The sequence below is a fragment of the Natator depressus genome, chromosome 4, assembly GCF_965152275.1.
Source record: "Natator depressus isolate rNatDep1 chromosome 4, rNatDep2.hap1, whole genome shotgun sequence".
In the NCBI taxonomy this organism is placed as follows: domain Eukaryota; kingdom Metazoa; phylum Chordata; order Testudines; family Cheloniidae; genus Natator; species Natator depressus.
In genome coordinates, this window is record NC_134237.1 from 20453754 (window position 1) to 20469272 (window position 15519).

A 15519-nucleotide genomic window follows, 5' to 3' on the forward strand; every position below is an offset into this window, starting at 1 on the left:
GATTCAAACCTCAACTCTAATACTAAATTTGAACCTTTGCTATTCAGTGCGCATCAGCCTGTGTAAATACTTACTCTACTCTGAAGAGGCCTTGGACCTGTAATACCTTTTAGGGCCTCAAGCTAGCAAATTTTGCAAGTTACCATGTTGCATATTGTGGAGAAGAAAAATCTGAATTTAAAAGTCTTTGTAAAAAATTTGAAGAGAATAACTGAGCAGAACCTAGCAGAGTACCAGGGCCAAGGAAAATTCTCTTCCCTTCAATATTCTTTGGTAATAAACTATGAGAACTTCTTCAAAGTGCAATTTTAGATATGCAATAAGAAATTAATATTACAAATATAAGGCACACATTAAAAATAGTCTGTTGGGTCCTTTTCTACACAGGAAAACTTGTCATGTCCTGAAATGCTTTTCAAAAACAGATCTTAAACTGCTCCAGGATCACTACCTGTTCTCTCAAACGCTTTCTTTAAAAATTGTCCCCTCTACCTTCTCTAGCACTTTCAATCGTTTAAAATGTCTAAAATGACTTATCTGAAATGAACAGCAAATATTTGAAAACCAGAGACTGCTCCAGAGGCTAAGTATTCAGTTATAAAGCATAGACCCTCTAGCAGCTGAGGCACCAGGAAAACAAACAAATCTCATTCAGATTTGTAGTTTAGTGAACTTGGGCTCCCTGCAAGAACTTGTTTATAACAACTGCATACTTACATTGTAAAAGGACTAGAAGTGATGCAACTTACATTGACCCCAGTCACATTGGCATTCTGGCAAAAGTTTAGACCTGTAAATTCATTAATTTGCAAAGCCTTTAAAGATAAAAACAAAAATAGGTAGTCAAGGGGGAGCCACTAAGCAGGTTTAATGAATTACTACATACTAAACAAACCAACAAAAGTTTCCTTTAAAATGTATATCAAAATTGTAAGCCAAGATCTGAAAAACTGTCTGGAATCAAAGCTTTTTTTCCTAGAGTGTTGAAGAAATCCTTCCAGTGAAAATTTTCAGATAATCACATTTAAAGTATTGGTAAAATACTGTGAAAATATCCCCCTTTGTGACATAAGTGCACATGTTGTCTTTGCCATAGGCACAGGGCCTGCTGCTGCACAGATTCCTGTTGGGAGACCTGCATGATGGAAACTCATTGAAACAGAGCAAAAATGACTCTTTGAACTAAAATAATACTACTGGCTCATTTCTCTTATGCTATAAGCCACAATATCTATTCCTTTCAGCTTTTTCGATTATTTTATTTTATATGACAGGCCTCTGAGGCATGCCACTTTTTTTTTCTCTCTACCAGCCCCAAAACACTGATCAGATTGACTGTGTATTCTCTATTATATTTCATAATTATAATGCCAGAAGGAACCATTGTGATCATCTAGTCTGACCACCTATAATACGCTGGTCACAGAAGTTCCCTAAATTAATTCTTGTTTGAACTAGAGAATATCTTTTAGATACTGTGTTCAGGATTGCAAATCATTTTAAGACACGTGACTGGTCACAAAAATCAGAAAATAAGGTCTGAATTATGGTTATAATCGGTCAAAAGATCAGCAACGGGGATACAGCTTTCAGATTAGCACTACTGGGCTCACTGTAGCAATCTTGTATAAACATTTGAAAGGATTGCACTTATTTGTGTTAGTTGTGGCTGATGCCCTTATTGAAATTGGGACTCACTCTGTGTTTGTATATAACTGGCACAGTAAAGATAGTCACTCATCTGAAAAGTTTACAATCTAAATAGGAAAGGTGGAAGAGGTGAGGAAAAACAGGATTTTTTTTTTTTTTGGTTTGGTTGTGGAGCCAACTCTTTTCCCTTCTTGGCAGCTATTGCTAAAATTGACATAATCCAGTTTTTAAATACCCCACCTCAGCCTTACCTATATCTCACTGGTATCCAGGCCTGCTGTTGTTAAAATGTTATGGCAATACAGTAAGGGAATTATCCAGTTTCACATGAAATAAGCAATGGCCAAAACATAAGAAATGAAAAATGCAGAGGAGTTAGGAAGTTCTTCATACTTCTAAGAGGAATTGAGAACCACCATTATAGCAGATACTTAAGTTACATTAGTATTAATTATGTATTGTGGAGAGCAGTTCTGCAACCTGCAAAGAATCAGGATGACTCAATCTTTTTCTGGCCCTACTGCTATTTATGATTATCTATTGACCACATTTTCTTGTGCTATGCTAATTTGTTAAATACATATCTGAAACAGTGAGACCTATTGCACTGTACTGAGAATGTAGGGACAGGGAGAACTTATCTGTGTAAGTTGTAATTTACCAGTTATAACTGGAATAATATTGTTTGACATTATTTCTTATAAGATAATGGTGATCTCTTTCAAAAGGTGTTTCCAGCATAATGCACAGAAAATGTAGCACTCACTGTCAGGCCGTAGCGAGGGATGCTGAAATAGTTCAACCAGACAAGCCAAGATTCAATGCTTGTGAGATTTACCAGCAAGCCAGAGAAAATCTACAAACAGTAAAGAAACAGTCAAAAGTATGTCATGGGAATTTTGCAGTCCTGAGTCACTTTAGATTTTGACACACTTAAGGGCTTGTGTGCACTTGAAACGTCCTTCCCTCCCTTGCACCCCCCCCAAGGCAGCAGCTAGGTCAACGGAAGAATTCTTCTGTTGGTACTGTCTACGAAGGGACTTAAAGCATGTTAACTACATGGCTCTGGGGTTTGGATTTTTCATAGCCTGCATGCAACAACCTAAGTTTCTAGTGTAGACCAGGTCTTATTCAGTGTACAGAATAATTCCCATTAATGTTAAATGTACACATGCACGATGAGTATAAAATCCTAAATCAGAGCCTGATTCCGTAGGCCTTACCTGCTCTCTGTCAATAGGAATAGGATTAGGCCCTTTGTTACCCGAGATGTTTAGTCGTTCCATGGTCTCAGACAGCAAGGGACGAAATGCAATGGAGTTGTATTTGAGGCAGAAGTTTACTTAGAATCTTTACAGGACAGTTTCTTTCTACCTGGAGCAATAGTGGCCTGTTGGGCCATCACTAGTTTCTTGGCAGGATTTTCACTCAGAAGCACAGGTCTTAAGCCTCCTCCTAAAGCATATGAGTCCTAAGGAACATGAGCCTTTCTCTGGTCTCCAGCAGTAGGAAAGCCTGGAATCTCCCTCAAATCATAGTTGGAGTGTCCCTTTTCTAACCTTTGGCATCCTCAGATAGGAAGAACTCAAAAGAGGGGAAATACAGCAGTTCCTCAGCAACAATCCTCTGACATGACTTAATTATAGAACTAAAAGGCCTAAATCCTGGTCAAGAGAGGCAAGGCGTAAAAAATATAAACAAAGCTGTCAGAAATCACCACCACCCTGGAAAAGAAAAGCTCTGGAAGAGCAGTCCAATAGATGATTCTCTTTATAGGTAAGAATAATCCATATCGGAGGGGGACAAAAACAATCACTGAGTTCAAGGACTTTGATTGGCTCTGGTGTATTCCACAGAATCTTCCAAAAGCTTTCCTCCCTCCTGCAACACTACCGGCAGTTACACCCATACTTGCCAAGGCTATGCAAAATAGTCCCATTTAAGTCATGTAATTCTGCAGAGGTAATAACACTTAAGGAGTCCGAGACCAATCTTACCCAGATTATCAAATGCTAGTCACTTGCAAAGCAATGGGGAACCCACTGCTCTGGGCCGTTTAGCTTTTTTTACATCTGTTTACTTGAGCTGTCTCACTTTACAGAAGACGTGTTCATAATGTGATCTTATATCAAGAGGAAGGATTAGACAGTATTCTTAAAATTCCAAAGGGCTCTGCTGATGTGCTTCAAAGCACATATAAATAGATTTTTGAAAACAAATTAATTACACATGGCATTTCATTGTCATTTGTTTTGTACAACAAAAATTTAAGGGGAAAAAACAGAAAAATGTATCACTCACAATCATAAAAACAAAGCAAATATTTATGAGGAGATTAGCGACAGTCACAATATCTTGTCCCGTTGCTATAGCCAGAGCCATAGAACTGGCTGTGTGGGCGACTAGTATAAGGGTAACCATCATGATAAAGAAGGCCCCAGTTGTTGGCTTGAAACCTAAGAAATGGGGGGGAAAAAAGTCTCAGTCTATCTTTTCCTAGATTAGGGTTTTTGTGTATACTATGCACATACCTCTTTTTAGTACCACAGAACATAGTTTGCTTTTATTTGCAGAAAGGGAGTATCATCAACCATAAAGTGTTCTGTCCTACTGCATGAACACCACTTTAAAGAAAATGAGTATCTTGGATTATAACAGGAATTCAGAATGGAAACCTATATACATTGCACCTATAGCTGAGTCACTTAAAAGGCCAAATAAAGAAGTAGTCCAGCTGCAGGGAAGGAGTAGTAGGGTCATCTCCCTTCCTGTGCGCTCAACAACCTCTTTCAAATGCATCCTCAAAAACCATTTCCTTTGTCCTTTATTTTTTACTCTCATGCTATCTGCTCCTCTATATACTCTACTGGTCTATACTTTAAAATATCAGAATCTATAAACAACTGTATAATATTTTCATTTGTATGTGGTTTACTCTCTAATACCCTTCTGATCTACGCTTGCCTAATTTAGAGCAAGATTTTTAATTTTTTTTTTTACTTTCACTCATGGTGAGCAGTCCTACTGATTTGATCGTATTAGACTATAACCTCGTCAAGACAGGGATGATGTCTTTTTAATCTCTGTTAGGCTCCGTACAATGGTACTATATTGTTTATCATCATGAATAGTAATAACTGGACAGATCCTCAGCTGGTGTAAATTGGTGTAGCTCCATTAATGTCAGTGAAGCTATGCCAATTTACCTCAGCAGCAGATCTGGTCCAATAAATTTGTTAGCATAGTTAACTTGTAGAAAAGTCAAGTTCATTAATACCCTTGGGTCTCTTGCTCCATGAGCAGTAGATTAGACAAATCATAAAAAGGCACACACAGAATTTGGGAGGAACGCATAAATCAGTGTACAAGCTTACCAAAGCTAACTTCAGATTTGTATTAACAGTAAGTAGCTTCAACACATTCTATTTACCAACCTACCCCCAGAATAAAGGTTTTCTATGAGCTTATGCTTAAGGGGGGGGGAAATAAAAAATGGGACAAGGACCGGAGCCCTATAAGGAAGACGTGCAAACAGACCACCCATGGATACCTGAATTATTTGCCAAAGGAAAGAGTGAATGACCACAGTTCATTTTGATGCAGCTTTCTTTTATAGGATACTTGCCTATTAAGAAATAATTTATAGAGGTGAAGATGATGCTTGGTAAAGTCCTCATGGGTATTAGATCAGCCATTATCTTTGAGAAAAAATATGCAGATACTCTGTAGTAACCACTGATATATTCATGTCTAGAACACAGAAAAATATATGTATATTATAGATTATATTTCAATAATGAAGCCATATAGACTGGGATTTTCAAAGCAGCCTAAGGGAGTTAGACACCCAACCGCCATTAATTTTAATGGGATCTAGGCACCTAAATCGCTGCCATCATCTATAGTGACCAACTTTAAAGAGCTCCAGAAACCTTATAATACAGGGTACACTGGAGTACTGATTAAGCTTCTCTTGTTGTTCATTATTTTGTATAGTTTAATTAAGCACTATATTATTCATCTCACCTCTAATCTAAACAATCCCAGTTTCTTCAATCTATTTTCATATGAAACTCTGTCTGTGCCTCAAATCGTTATCACCTTCTCTGAATCCACTCAATTTCTGCTGTACCCTTTTTGAGATTGGGTGACCTGGACTGAACACCATATTCCATCCTTTGTGGTGAAGACATGCAAAGAAATCATTTAACTTCTCTGCAGTGTTTATATTCCTTAATTGTTCCCTTTACTTCCCCGACAGTCTAGTTGATTTATTGATTCTGAGGATATACTTACATATTTCCTTTTTTGATTTTGTGTCTTTAGCTATTTGCTCATCATAACCCTTCTTAGTCTTCCTTATTTATATCTTACATTTTTATCTTCCATAGTGTATGCTCCTCTTTACTCGCTTCACTTTTCATTTTTTTGATTCATACCTTACTTAGCCTGAAAAACCTCTTGAACTTTGCCATTTGACCATACTGCTTTTTTCTTGCCCTCCTGGTACTACTTTTGGTTAAAGGGAGATGCATCACTTCTGTGAATTATAAACTGCTTAAGCAGGCTCCATGCTGATTCTAGTGTTTTCTATCCCTTAATTTTGACTTTAGAGTCTTTTTGATTATCTTCTTCATTTTTCAAAAAAACCCCACCTCCTTGCTCAAGTTTAGTGCCACAGTGCTAGTTTTTGGTATGATTTCTCTCCTACAAATGTTCGGTTTAATTATTTTGGTGGTCACTATGACTTAGTAGTGGTTTGGTTATAGTTACTTCTTGGACCAGCTCTTGTGAGTTTCATTTAGGACTAAATGGAGAAAAGCCGGTTTAGGCTTATCTTTGCTGCAGAGTTAATTTGGTCTGTTACTCGGGCGTTGCTCCTGTCCACAAACAGAAACATCTTACGCGAGTTGGTAGCGCTTTACACCGGAGCTCGTTGGCCCATCCTGGGCTATAGGCTAAAGCCCAGAAATGTTAATACTGAGGGTGGTAGCCCACCGACTGTACTGTGGACACAGACTTTCTTACATGTGCCCTAGAACAGTGGTTCTTAACCAGGGGTACACAGAGGTCTTGCAGTGATACATCCACTCAACTAGATATTTGCCTAGTTTTACAACAGGCTACATAAAAAGCACAAGCAAAGTCAGTACACACTAAAATTTCATACGGTGACTTGTTTATATAGGCTATATACTATACACTGAAATGTAAGTATAATATTTATATTCTATTTATTTTATAATTATATGGTAAAAATGAGAAAATAAGCAATTTTTCAGTAATAGTGCGCAGGGCCGGATTAAAGCAGGGGCTTTAGGGGCTGCAGCCCAGGGCCTTGGGCTAAGGGGGCCCCGGCGCAGCAGGACTCCAGCAGGCTGCCTGCTTGCTGTGGCTCCACACCGCTCCTGGAAGCGGCCAGCTGCTGGAACATCTTTACAGCCCCTGGCGGGCGGGAGGCGGCTACATGTGCTACCCCCACCCCCAGCACCATCCCTGCAGCTCCCAATGGCCAGGAACTGGCCAATGGGAGTTGAGGGGGTGGCACTTGCAAACGCGGGCAGCGCACGGAGACACATTGTCCCCCTCCCCCCAGGGGCACGCAGAGACGTGCCCAGCAGCCGGCCGCTTCCAGGAACAGCGTGGGACTATGGCAGGCAGGCAGGCAGCCTGCCTGAGCCCTGCTGCATCGCTGGCCAGGAGCCACCTGTGGTAAGTGCCTCCTGGCCAGAGCCTGCACCCCAATCCTCTGCCCCGGTCAGAATCCCCACCTGCACCAAACTTGCTCCCAGAGCCCGCGCCCTTCACCCTCTCCGGCACCCCAGCCCAGGGCCCCCTCCTTCACCCAAACTCCCTCCCAGAAAGAAAGTAATATAACAGCTGTTCTAAGGTAAGAAGGAGGCCATTTTGAATTAACTTAACTATATTCTACATGTTTTAACACTGAAATGTAATCACAGAACAGCTTTATGTTTATTAAAAGGCAAGTTTAGTATAGCGTTAATAGCCTCGATGCCATAATTGTGATAATTTTGTTTTAAATTAGGAAAAAGACTTGTATACAGGGGCCCCACAAAATCACAGGAGAGTTAATCCGGCCCTGAGAGTACGCTGTAACACTTTTTTATTTTTATGTCTGATTTTATAAGCAAGTAGTTTTTAAATGAGGTGAAACTTGTGGGAGTACTCAAGACAAATCAGACTCTTGAAAGGGGTACAGTAGTCTGGAAAGATTGAGAATCACTGCCCCAGAATAAGCATTTCTAAGAAACACCTATTTAAAATATCAAGCAATAGTTTCTCTAAACTTTGTAACATTTGCTTATTTTACATGTGAGCTGCTGATTGTGGCAAGAGAAAGTTATATTTAAATTCTGCATCCAGCCAATAAATCTTATAGTAGCCTCACTCTTCTCAAATGGTATCTGTGACAGGGCCTGAATGGCCAAGTGAAAAAAAATTAATATTTCCAAAAACTCCCTTAATCCTGTTTATATTCTGCTTCTCCTTAAACTGCTACTTCTCCAGGAAAGATTTATAGCCCCAGTGACTTTCTTCAATCCCTCTTCCTGAAGATAGGTGTTTTGCCTATTCAATCAAGAAACAGGAACACCACCACAGCTTTAAAAGTTGTTCTATGTTTCTCACACTTTAACAATGCCATATTCCTCAACTGTGAAAATCAATTACCTGACATCACAGATGTGAAAACTGACTTTTTATGCTAGCTGGCAGGAGAGTTTTTGACCGTATCTATTAAACGTATAACAATGACAACCAGTTTCTGGTTTGGGGGCTATACTTCTATTGAGAGAGACTAATAATCAGGGTAACACTGAGTAGGACAAAGTGGTAGTAATCTATTCAAGCTCTGCCTCCAGCTTCAGAATAGTTGGGTTTTTCTATTAAAATGATCATCAGTCAGTTATCAATGCTCATATTCTCATTATCATTAAACTTTTGAGTTAATACCACAGAGAAAGAGCTGGGATAGTTCACATCTATCTTAGGACCAAATGCTAAGCTGTGCCTTCAGTAACAAATTCATCACTAGACCCTCACTATGACGGATAGATAAGGGGTTATCTACATGGGGAAGTTAGTGTATAAGTTAAAGGTAAACTGATACAGCAACAAATAAAACATGCAAAGCTTTCTATTACACAGAGATTTACCTACATAAATATCTTTTTTTCTGTGACAAAGAGTTCAATAGTTGTAACACTGCTCAAACACTGATTGGTGGTCAAAAAGAATAAAGCACCAACTCTGTGGAAAGAACGAACAAAAGCAAGACAATTAGCTACGCAAATAGCTTTTTTAGCTAATGAGGAAGGAAGAAAATTTATCAGAGGGAGATGGGTATGCTATTACTACATGAAAATGGAATACAGATGCAGGAAGCAAATAAATTGTTTAGTGGAAATAGTTCCCTTTTGATCGTACGTTAGAAAATAGTCAAACTTCTGGCTGAGGACAGATGGAAGCTGCTTCCCATGTAGTCCATCAACTACCTTTACTGTATATACCCTAGGTACTGCTCCATGTAACATAATCTTATGGAGCCTATAAACTCCTCAGGGTAGGGACTGTCTTTTTGTTTGTGTCTGTGCAGTGCCAAGCACAGTGGGGTCCTCAACTGTCTCTTGATGCTACCATGATACGAACAAGCACTGTTTTTCCTCTCTCACAGATACTTCTTAAAAATGTAATTTATTTTCTACAGTGCGTAGCTGTCTCCTTACTTCAGCACAAGAACAGAGGCTAAGTAAAAATCTAAACAAAATGAACTACAGTGTATGCCCTACTAAAATTGTTCAGTTCCCATGTTTACTAACCTGTTCTGAATGCCACTGGAATCATTTTTTATTCCAGAGAAAATGGCTCCTACAACTACTCCCAGACCGGTTGTAATACACAGCTGAAAGAAAAATCAAGTAAGATTTTGCATTTTATTACAGATAATTATAATTGAAAATTATAATAACTACCGTAATAACCTAATTAAACAGCAACAGCAGTTACTCATTAGTGAAGTGACAAAAATGTTTTTACAAAATACTCTACAGTATTTTATTGTATTCTATTTTCATTCTAAGTTCTGACAAGAGTAATGTGATTTTATAACCAACAAGAATTATACATTAACACAGAATTTGTGTCACTGTTCAAACAAATTTCAATAAACTCTTAGACTTTATTTGTTCAATTTCTATAAACAATTTAATGGTAGAAGATGTATGGCTAACTACTGTACAGCTCAAAGGTGGTAGGATTGCTTCAAACAGATATTAAAACTGACTTAATGAGAGAGATCCAGAGATATACTTCCTACTGGAAAATAAACATCTGGTTCATTCACTGTTGCCTCAAAAATCAGTTACAAGATCAATACAGAAAATCTGTAGAGTAGCCAAAGCAGGTCTGCAATGAAAACTATGACAGCAATGAGAGAAAATAGTTGGCATTCTGGAATCTTGCAGATGAAGCAACATGAATAGCATCTACAAAAAACTGACATGCATCTGTGGACCAGGAAAAAAAAAAGTGTGACATTCAGCACAGAAGATGACGTAGGAAAATAATTTCAAATTTGTCAATTTATGTCTTCCTGGAGAGCTCTCTTGGATGACATCAGAAGCTTGCCATCAACCATTTTAAGAGGTCAACTGATCATATAAGCAAGATAGAACAAAACCAGCTTTAACATTTTTTGAGAAAAATCAGTAAGTCTATATATCAGCTCAAAAGTCACTCCTTTCTAGGGTTTCTGGATGTCTTCATCAAGAAAATAAAGAATTTAACATAGTCTTTGACGGTTATTTGTATCTATTTGGGAATTTGCAGTCAGGACAAGTGTCTATGTTGTGATTCTTTCCTCTATATCAGAAAGAGAGCAGAATATAGTACGGAAATTACAAGGAGACTTGCTTTCTATATATCTGTGGTTAACGGTTTCATAGTTTTATAAATTTAAGACCAAAAGGGACCATCATGATCTTTTAGTTTGACCCCTTGCATAGCTATATAATATCACCCAGCAAATCCTGCATCAAACCCAGTAACTTTTTTAAAGGCATCCGATCTTGATTTAAAGATTACAAGTAATGAATAATTCATTGTGACGTATGATTAAAATATGATCACGTATATCATTCTCACTGTTATACAAATGTAACAAATCTTATATCAGGTATGCCATGTAAAGTAACAATGGAAAAGTTACAATCTATCAAATATGATTATCCTGTTTGTATGCATGTATCTTTTTACCTCAAGTTATGAATATTGACTGTATACCTGTATTACAAATGTGTTTGCTCCTGGAGTAACACCTGCAAGATAGTTGGCATTCAGTCTAGCCAACACATTGTGAATGAACCATTCAAGTTGATGGCCCATTAATTAATATAATGAGCCACAGGAAAAAAAAAACTTATCCCCACTCAATGTGCCTTCCTGATGACATTTTAACCAGAATATGGGGTAATGACTGCACCTATGACTCATCAAAGCATGAAAGGGCATGTGAGTAACTCATGTGACCCTGGACTCCATCTTGTGCCTGTACTTTTCCACAAATTAAGACTGAGAGCTTTCCCTCCACATGGGAGAAGGCATAAAAGGCCCTGGAAGCATCTCCATTATGACTCCTTCCTGCTCTGATCTCTGGACTTACACTAAAAGGAGCATTCCAAACAATGGGCTGAGGACCTTCCAATCTTTTGGGAAGTTACCAGAGATTTTACAAGCCAGCAGTTTATTCCATCACTGCTACAAACCTGCTCCAAGAACTTTGCAATGAGTTTATGTATTTGTTTTCCTTGACTATTTTAACTCTCCCCTCTTTCTTTTCTCTTAGAAATAAACCTTTAGATATTAGATACTAAAGTATTGGCAACAGCATGATTATTTGATAAGATCTGAGTTATATATTGACCTGGCTATAAGGGATTAGAAGAACCCTGTGATGAAAATGGTTTTAAATAACCACTCATCATATAGTCTGGTGTCTGGGTGGTGACAGAAGGGCTGGAATGCCTAAGGAGACTGCATTTCTGACTTCTTGTTAACCAGTGTGGTGACACAGAAGTTTACTTTTGTTACTGGCTTGGTATATTTTATGGAAGAATAACCACCAGTCTGGGGGTGACTCTGTCCTATTTCTCAGCCGTTTGTCCTGAATCTGGTATTCTCAGCTGTGAACCATTGAGGCACGGTGACATCTACCACTCTCCTTGGATATCTGTTCCAATCACAAGTAGTAGATACCTTCTCCCTGAGTAGGTACTTACAGTCTGTGCTCAAGTCACCTCTTAACCTTCTTTTCAATAACTAAGCATGTTGAACACTTTAAACTCTTAGCTATAAGGTATCTTCACACTTTGAATCATTCTTGTGGCTCTTCTCTAAACATTCTGCATGTTTAACACCAGAAGTGGAGATAGCATTCCAGCGATGGACTCACCAATGCCATTTCCAGAGGTAATATCTTCTCCTTTCTTCTACTCCATATTGCCCTGTTTATAAATTTAAGGTTCTTGTTAACTCTTTTAACTATAAAAGAAAAGGAGTATTTGTGGCACCTTAGAGACTAACAAATTTATTTGAGCATAAGCTTTCGTGAGCTACAGCTCACTTCATCGGATGCATTCAGTGGAAAACACAGTGGGGAGATTTATATACATACAGAACATGAAACAATGGGTGTTACCATATACACTGTAACGAGAATGATCACTTAAGGTGAGATATTACCAGCAGAAGAGCGGAGGGGCGGGGAGAGGACAACCTTTTGTAGTGATAATCAAGGTGGGCCATTTCCAGCAGTTGACAAGAACATGTGAGGAACAGTGTGTGTGGGGGGGGGGAATAGTTTTACTTTGTGTAATGACACATCCACTCCCAATCTTTATTCAAGCCTAAGTTAATTGTATCCAGTTTGCAAATTAATTCCAATTCAGCAGTCTCTTGTTGCAGTCTGTTTCTGAAGTTTTTTTTTTTTTTGAAGAATTGCAACTTTTAGGTCTGTAATCGAGTGACCAAAGAGATTGAAATGTTCTCCGACTGGTTTTTGATTGTTATAATTCTTGACGTCTGATTTGTGTCCATTTATTCTTTTACGTAGAGACTGTCCAGTTTGACCAATGTACATGGCAGAGGGGCATTGCTGGCACATGATGGCATATATCACATTGGTAGATGTGCAGGTGAACGAGCCTCTGATAGCGTGGCTGATGTGATTAGGCCCTATGATGGTGTCCCCTAAATAGATATGTGGACACAGTTGGCAACGGGCTTTGTTGCAAGGATAGGTTCCTGGGTTAGTGTTTTTGTAGTGTGATGTGTGGTTGCCGGTGAGTATTTGCTTCAGGTTGGGGGGCTGTCTGTAAGCAAGGACTGGCCTGTCTCCCAAGATCTGTGAGAGTGATGGGTCGTCCTTCAAGATAGATTGTAGATCCTTGATGATGTGTTGGAGAGGTTTTAGTTGGGGGCTGAAGGTGATGGCTAGTGGTGTTCTGTTATTTTCTTTGTTGGGCCTGTACTGTAGTAGGTGACTTCTCGGTACTCTTCTGGCTCTGTCAATCTGTTTCTTCACTTCAGCAGGTGGGTATTGTAGTTGTAAGAACGCTTGATAGAGGTCTTGTAGGTGTTTGTCTCTGTCTGAGGGGTTGGAGCAAATGCGGTTGTATCGTAGAGCTTGGCTGTAGACAATGGATCGTGTGGTGTGGTCTGGGTGAAAGCTGGAGGCATGTAGGTAGGAATAGCAGTCAGTAGGTTTCCAGTATAGGGTGGTGTTTATGTGACCATCGCTTATTAGCACCGTAGTGTCCAGGAAGTGTATCTCTTGTGGTACTGGTCCAGGCTGAGGTTGATGGTAGGATAGAAATTGTTGAAATCATGGTGGAATTCCTCAAGGGCTTCTTTTCCATGGGTCCAGATAATGAAGATGTCATCAATGTAGCGCAAGTAGAGTAGGGGCATTTGGGGATGAGAGCTGAGGAAGCGTTGTTCTAAGTCAGCCATAAAAAAGTTGGCATACTGTGGGGCCATGCGGGTACCCATAGCAGTGCCGCTGATTTGAAGGTATACATTGTCCCCAAATGTGAAATAGTTATGGTTGAGGACTATAGCACTGCACTGTGAGGTTCCATTCATGACCCGTATGTCCTTTTAAGGGGCCTTTCCTGGACACAGCTCTCCATCCTATACGTATAGACTACATTCTTTGTTCCTAGATCCTGCAGTTGTCTCTGTTAAAATGCATGTTGCTTGACTTTGCCCAGCTTACCAAGTGATCCACATTGTTCTGTATAAGTGACCTGTTCTCATTATCATTTAGCACTCGACCAATCTTTTTGTCATCTGCAAACTTCATGATGAATAATTAAGGCCATTAATAACATTTTTGCACAGTGTTGAACCAAGAATTGATGTCAGGAGAATCCCAGTAAAAACACCCCACAAAATAACTGGGGAGGATGTGGTCAAGTTGAGGGAAGAGATTAAAAGAAAGAGTACAGGGCAGTCAGAGGAAAAAGGCCCAGAAGAGAGCATAGGTAGAAGTCCTCTTCCAGAAGGGATGGGACTTTAAAAGAATCTGGCCAGAGGGTTGGGTCCTGAACATAGGAAACTGTTGGAAAAAGCCACAAAAAAGCTGATCCATAATGGTTGTGCAGCAGCCTAATCAAACTCAAAAGTGTCTAAAAGCGTGATATCACATTCCTCTACAAGACCTACTTTTGATAAAAGCATATTGATTGGCATTATTTATATTTCCATCTTTTAATCCTTTATTGCTCTGGCAATAGGACTTTTCAGTCAGTTCCCCCAAAGCATGTCAAATGTATTTCTTCACAAAAGTCATTAGCTTCCAAAGAAGCATGAGGGCAGCTCCTCTAGAAATATACCTATAAAAACAAGTTGCCCCTTGCCTGTTCAATGTCTTATTTATTGATATTATTTTAAAAGAGCCTCAAATGTTTGTTTAAATACACAGTTGGCACTTGGGAAATTCTAGGCGCTACCAGACTGATTGAAGGGTGATAATTCAGCCACTAAACCATGAGAATTTTCATATTCGAGGAGCCCAGAACTGAGAACTCAAGATTGACAAAGGCTTTCTTGTACTAGATAAAAACTAGCATCCCTGCTCTGCTGATGAGGAACAATGGTAACAAAACCAAAAACTCCTAACATAATACAAACCAAAGTGAGAATAAACCTCATCTTTTATACAACAAATATATCTTCAGAGTTTGCTTTACAAAATGTGTATTTCTAATATTTCCAGCTCAAACAAATATATTCAAAAATAGAACTAGTTTAATAACTATAGCAAAAGGATCTTTAGTAAACTAAGTGCGGAGGAGGATACAGAGACATTGCTGAAGTAAAGAGAAACCTCCTTCCCTTTTGTACTGAAATAATAAAGCAGAAAAGAAATCACTTCTAAACTATTATTTCTTTCAAATGCTAGGTTCAAACTTAATATTTTTTTAAAGTAGCAACCTTTTGCTTGTAACAAGGGTTGTATTTTTAAGTCTATTCAATAATGGATCTAGGGGGCGTGGGGGAATTGAACCATATTAATAATTTATTTCACAGTAAAGCCCAATAGAAAGGTTTTTAAAGCCTAGTTGATTCCAGAACAATCCAATTATTGTTAGTTTTAAGCCAACAGAAACATGAATTTTTTCCAACAGATAAAAAAGTATGAATGACTTTAATGACATAATCAGAATGATGAAAATTTGTACATGATTATTTCTTAATATGTAGAAGCAAAAAAAAATCTCAGCAAAAATGATGGTGTCAGGCAGTTCAGACATGGTTAAGCATGAGGGATGCATGAGTCTTAACACTATA

General features: G+C 38.7%; 1 protein-coding gene across 1 annotated transcript in view; it reads right to left on the reverse strand.

Moving 5' to 3' along the window:
- Positions 1–15519, reverse strand: part of LOC141985777 (broad substrate specificity ATP-binding cassette transporter ABCG2-like) — a 34184-nt gene that overhangs the window by 315 nt on the left and 18350 nt on the right. Inside the window, exons 9-14 of the mRNA XM_074949972.1 lie at positions 9489–9571; positions 8830–8919; positions 5276–5400; positions 3952–4106; positions 2417–2506; positions 718–815 (exon numbers count right to left, since the gene is read on the reverse strand). Of these exons, the coding sequence (XP_074806073.1) occupies positions 718–815; positions 2417–2506; positions 3952–4106; positions 5276–5400; positions 8830–8919; positions 9489–9571 (641 nt within the window). The remainder of the gene's footprint in view (positions 1–717; positions 816–2416; positions 2507–3951; positions 4107–5275; positions 5401–8829; positions 8920–9488; positions 9572–15519) is intronic.